This window comes from Myxocyprinus asiaticus, chromosome 33, assembly GCF_019703515.2.
Source record: "Myxocyprinus asiaticus isolate MX2 ecotype Aquarium Trade chromosome 33, UBuf_Myxa_2, whole genome shotgun sequence".
NCBI classification, from domain to species: domain Eukaryota; kingdom Metazoa; phylum Chordata; class Actinopteri; order Cypriniformes; family Catostomidae; genus Myxocyprinus; species Myxocyprinus asiaticus.
The window spans coordinates 34,228,293-34,234,292 of record NC_059376.1 but is presented as its reverse complement, the minus strand read 5'-3'; the positions used below and the strand labels follow the sequence as shown (position 1 = coordinate 34,234,292).

At 36.7% G+C, this 6,000-nt stretch overlaps 1 protein-coding gene across 2 annotated transcripts in view; it reads left to right on the top strand.

The window, feature by feature from the left end:
• The window catches only part of LOC127424472 (formin-binding protein 1-like), an 87,005-nt gene that overhangs the window by 67,866 nt on the left and 13,139 nt on the right, over nucleotides 1–6,000 (top strand). For both annotated transcript variants that reach the window (XM_051669738.1, XM_051669737.1), the window contains exons 3-8: nucleotides 145–195; nucleotides 2,672–2,819; nucleotides 2,935–2,997; nucleotides 4,951–5,055; nucleotides 5,281–5,409; nucleotides 5,592–5,738. In XM_051669738.1, coding sequence (XP_051525698.1) covers nucleotides 145–195; nucleotides 2,672–2,819; nucleotides 2,935–2,997; nucleotides 4,951–5,055; nucleotides 5,281–5,409; nucleotides 5,592–5,738 — 643 coding nt within the window. The remainder of the gene's footprint in view (nucleotides 1–144; nucleotides 196–2,671; nucleotides 2,820–2,934; nucleotides 2,998–4,950; nucleotides 5,056–5,280; nucleotides 5,410–5,591; nucleotides 5,739–6,000) is intronic.

Sequence of the window (6,000 nt, the reverse complement as noted above, 5' to 3'; positions counted from 1 at the left end):
ACCAATTTCTTTCCATAAGAGCAAAATCTGAACATTATTCCAAACTTTTGGCTGCCAGTGTATATTCTGCACATAATGTAATCTTTAATAATCATATAATGTAACTCTGCATCTTCTAAATATTTATTTTTGTTGCCCAAACAGGAGTCTGGTGAAGAAATACTGCCCCAAGCGCTCCAAAGATGATGAGCCCAGGTGAGTTTAAACTTGAGGCACTGTCAACTGGAAAAACATTTTTTTATTAATTACACTTGGCATGCTTCAAATATTTTTGTTCCAGGCATTATTTTTACAGTTATTTGTGCTTTCTTTTGTGGCAGATGACTTAAAAATAAACTAGTAAAGTGAATTACCAGAACATGAATTACAGCACGTGTAAATTACGGGTCATAGGGCATGATTAATTACGTGAATTTTTTAGGTTATTATTTTTATATAATTAATGACACTAACTTTAAATTGACTGTACATAGTATATGAATTGCTGTATTCAGGGTTCCCACGATCATTGAAAACCTAGAAATATCAGGGAATTTTAAAATAGGGATTTCCATGCCTGTTGTTAAGTCATGAAAATAAGTTAAAAAGAGAACTCTATAGTGAATCTTTTTATTTTTTTTAATGCTCTGCTGTAAATTTTCATTGGCTAGAAATTCTTTTGAGTGCAGTCTCAAAAATTATATTTAAAAATATAGTTACCCGAATGACTGTGAAAGTAATGGAAAAATCATGAAAATGTATTTGTCAAATTATGTGGGAACCTTGTGTATTTACCAATCAGCATCCAGAACCGGAACCATCCGTTTTATAAAATGTCATAAGGAATAGTACAATAAAAGTGATCTTATAAACTATGCTATCCATCAAATCTGCTGCATACAGATAATTCAATATGCTTATCCAGAATGCTGCAGATCAGCGTAAACTAAGTAAACCATTGGTGACACTAGCAAGATATAATACATTGCCATTAGTTGTAGAATATGCTAGGTTCTGTAGAAAGAATAAATCATATTGTTTTACTACAACTGTACGTTTAATGCATTACAGTCTCTTACTGAAAGTTTTAGCTACCATTTATCCTTAGAAGTTGAATTCATGACATTATTTCATTGCACATTTTGGCTGCAATTGGTCTCTTAAGCAGCATGTTTTGTCCTGTTGGCTGTAGATTTAGGCTGACAGCAGAAAGTTGGAGTATATGCTAGGTGTCAGCTTGGGACCCTCCCGTGTCCCGTAATGAATTCCATTAGATAGACATAATTTCTCCCAGCGTGTGTTTCTGTCCCAGGACATTTGTCATGTTGCGTAAAGACAGCCCGCTGATTAGAACCGAACCCTGGAGGTGGGGGAGATTTGCTTTGGATACAAAATTTTTTGCAGCGGCCCTCCCAATACACACATCCCTAAAGAGAACAGATGAACGGCCTGGTGTGTGTGTGTGTGTATGTTTGTGAAGGGGGGTGTTTTAATATAGTGAGCTAGTCATGCCATGCAGCCTGGCCCTTAGTCAATATCAACATACAGATAGACTAGAGTGTACTGGCCCCCAGGGACCATGACGGCAACCTGAGGAGATGCAGAGTGTGTGTGTGTCTGATGATAAATGCACTCAATTTTTTATGAGGGCATAGAAACTGGACCTCTCAAAAGCCAAATGGCAATAAAATGTGCCGTATTTGAACTTAAGCCTTTAAGTTTAAAATACATGTGATTCAATAGTCCTAAAAGAACATATTGAGGCATTTAATGTTTTCTAATACTTCTAAATAGTGATAGTGACATATACTGTAGACCATATAGGCCATTTTGAGAATATTAGCATCGGCATAGTACAGTTCCTGATTGGCTGATTAACAGACATGGTTATTCCACCTAGTGCCAGTTCCAAAATCTACTTACAGCCTTGTCAAAGAAAAGTGCATATTTTCTGTTTTCAAATATTTTTGAGTGAATTGAGTAAATATTATGTTAAAAATAATTGTGGATAAGTTTCAGAAATGTTATTTGCTGTCATTAATTTGTATTATATACAGTATATATTGGTATTAAATCGGCCATTAAAAACCCATATTAGTCAACAATTACTTGTAATACATAAGCAATAAGGTAAAAGACACAGTGCTATATTTTGAATATAGTCACAACTAAAGGGCGTTGTAAGGCATGATGCACAGCAACGAATATAATATATACAGTATACAGTACAGTATAACGCAATATGCTTATAGTATAGCACAAAAATATTAAAGGGATAGTTCCCCCAAAAATGAAAATTCTCTAATCATTTACAAACCCTCATGCTATCCCAGATGTGTATGACTTTTTCTTCTGTTGAACACAAACAAAGATTTTTAGAAGAATATTTCAGCCCTGTAGGTCATTTCAATGCAAGTGAATCGGCATTTTATCGGCATTTTCCAGCCAGCTAGAAAATAGTCACTGAAATTCTATGATATTCTATGGGAGCTGTGCAGTGATGTTCTAGTTTCTGCATCATAGCTGTTATTTTCCATATTTTAGCATGACTGGTATGCTGTATTGTCCAATCAGCATCCAGAACTGCATCTACTCAGTTTATAATGCAATTTTTGTCCTTTAATTAGTAGAAAAGAGCTGTTTGCAAATTTCGATTCAACCAAATTAAGTATTTTATGTTCTTCTCCTGCAGGTTCACATCCTGTCTGTCATTCTACTCCATACTGAATGAGTTGAATGACTATGCAGGTCAGCGAGAGGTTGTTGCCGAGGAGATGGGGCACAAGGTGTACGGGGAGCTGATGAGGTACTCACAGGACCTGAAAGCAGAGAGAAAACATGTGAGTACTGAATATATACACCTGCAGTACACTGCAATCCTGCCCACTTTGGTGCCGCTCCAGGCAGGGTTTGAATTTTTACATTTATTTTTTTGCTCTTGTGTCTATTCAACAGCACCTCCAGGAGGGGAGAAAGACCCAGCAGTATCTAGACCAGTGCTGGAAACACATGGACAATGTGAGTGCATTTCAGATTGTTTATGTTTGTACATGTTAATTGCACAGTTGTCAGGGTTATGAGTTCAGAATTGAATTGATAATGCCTTTAAGTTCCCGTTCAAATCCTAAATTTGAATTTAAGTACTGTAAATAGAATTAAAATGGTATGAAATTCAAACTAATTATAATGAGAGCTGTGGGTTCAGTTTTAATAATACATTTTACAATAAAACATTTACAACATGAAATCATTATGGATAACTCATAATCATGTTATCATGCACACAGCATATGGAGTGCTCCCAGGAACATTGTATTAGATGTATATTAATAGATTATATTATATTAGTAAACATTATCTGGAAACAATGTGATGGATATTTTGTATGGCATGTATAAATCTGGTAACACTTTATTTTACAGTGTCCATGTTACACATTACATTTTACGATTACTAACTACTATAGTAATAACAATATGTAAGTACATGGAACTCTATAAAATAATTACATATGTACATGTAGTTCATAAGTATTACTCATCAGTTATGTAAATACACTGTAGCATGAACACTGTAAAATAAAGTGTGACCATAAGTCTTTTTTGATGGCCCTTTTAATTATGACTATTGAATTTTGTTAAAAGATATGTCTTATCAATTGAAAACAAATATCGGGTGGCTGATATCATGCTGATATATCACACAATTTTATATGATGGTAAATCACATATACACCCAACGGCCACAGCCATCTGGCACCAACAATCACGCCACCGTCTAAATCACTGAGATCACGTTTTTTCCCCATTCTGATGGTTGATGTGAACATTAACTGAAGCTCCTGACCCATATCTGCATTATTTTATACATTACACTGCTGCCACACGATTGGCTGATTAGATAATCGCATGAATAAGTAGATGTACAGGTGTACCTAATAAAGTGGCCGGTGAGTGTACATAAAATTGCTTACAAATTAATTAACTTTTATTTAGCATTATGTTTACTTAAAATACTTGAACTTTGTAAATAAAAATAATAATATAAAAATATTTTGTGTGTTTTAGATGGTAGACAGCAGGTTCTCCTGGTTTCTTTTTAGTCGTCCCATTTTAGTCATTTATTTGCACAAAGAAATTCTTAATATATTAGGAAGAAGGAAATAACAACAGTGCACATGGTAGTCCAGGATTTCTTCCTGTCATTCCAATTCAAATTCCAACATCCTGTGGGACGTGGCTAACTCGATTCAAATTCAGACTTATGAATTGAAAAGGGAGTCAATTCTTAAATTCTAAATTGTACAGTTTTGTCATTGGCTGAGTGTATGTGTGGGTGACCGATTCACAACCTCTTCTCCAGCTGTGACCTGGGATCCAGATATACAGATCCAGATGTTTGATAGTGTGTGTGTATTTGTGTGTTTGTACAAAACAGAATAAAGCATCAAAAACGGCAAAACAGAACGCGGTTGGCAGTGCAAAAATGCGCCTCACATAATGAACCTCTCTTTTTCTTTCCATTCCCTCTCTCTCTCAAATTCTTACCCTGTGCTGCATTACTGCATCCTTTAAGTTTTCTGCCTGCCAGTGTGTCTCTGACTGTGACGCTGAAGTATTTTTGCAGCTTTATGGTTGTTATGGGCTCAGGCCAGCAACAGCTGAATCTGGCATTGAGAATGGCCATGTCGTAATTACAGAAGTATTTTTCTTTCTTGCAATATCACCAAATGAAACCAGATGCTCTGGAAGCTGTATCGCCAATTTCATTATCACACTCTCTTTCCTGCTTTGGATATTTGTTTGTATGTTTGTCTGTATTTGTTGCTACTAGATGAAATCCGGACAGTTTTTACATCCTTTTACAAAGGAAGATGACTAATGCATAAGTAGTTTTACCAGAAATGCGTCATGTCTGAATTGACAGCCAAACGTGTGCATGTCTCTCTTTTTGCCTGTGTGGATTTAACAGAGTAAAAAGAAGTTTGAACGAGAATGCAAAGAAGCCGAGAAATCACAGATGATGTTCGAGAGGTTAGACAACGATATCAACGCCACAAAATCAGAGGTGGAAAAGGTAGTTGGTGTGCTCCTTTTCTGTGCAACACTATTTCTTGATAATGGATTGAACTTTACTGCTAAGTTATTGTCATTGTCTTAATTGATAAACCTTATGATAAACATTGTAACATAGCACTTGAATGCAATTTTTGGCCCAATACAGAAGTAGTCCTGAGGCCTGTATTTCAGAACTGTTTTCCAGAAGTATTAGTAATATAGATGACCATTCACTCTGTCTTAGGCAAAGTCCCAGCTGTATCTGAGACAACACATGACAGAGGAGAGCAAGAATGAGTATGCAGCCCAGTTGCAGAACTTTAACAGTGAACAGTGGAAGCACTTCAATGTGGTCATTCCTCAGATATTTAAAGTGAGACTTTGTCCGTAACTGTTTACACCCTATGCAGTATTAGATAAAGAATAAAAGCTTGCCCAAACCAGGGCCCGTATTCACAAAGATTTTTTATCTTACCACTAGGATTTCTCCAAAGAGTTCGTATATCTCTATCATGTTTAATTTATGTAGTGGAACCTCCCTATTTGTGTTTCTAGAATCTACAGGACATGGATGAGCGTCGGACAGTCAAGTTGGGGGAGACGTACCGGAGTTTTGCTGAGGTGGAACGAAGAGTCATTCCCATTGTCTCAAAATGCCTGGAGGGCATGGTGACCGCCGCTAAGAATGTGGACGAGCGCAAGGTAAGCCCTGAGACACGCAAACATACACTCCCAAAAGTAACAAGTTACGCTCCATTAGTAATTGAAGGGAATGTACCATACTTCAGCCTCGGGTCATTTTGCACCTACGATCCATCACACTATACTCCACTACACTGGCTGAGGAAAAGGGAGTAGTGGAGACAGCGAATGGGTGGGAGAAAGCAAAGGAGAGGACAGGAGGGAAGAAAGGAGGATGAGAGAAGCATTATTTGCTCATTAGTTCACAGCACTGATGCTTATG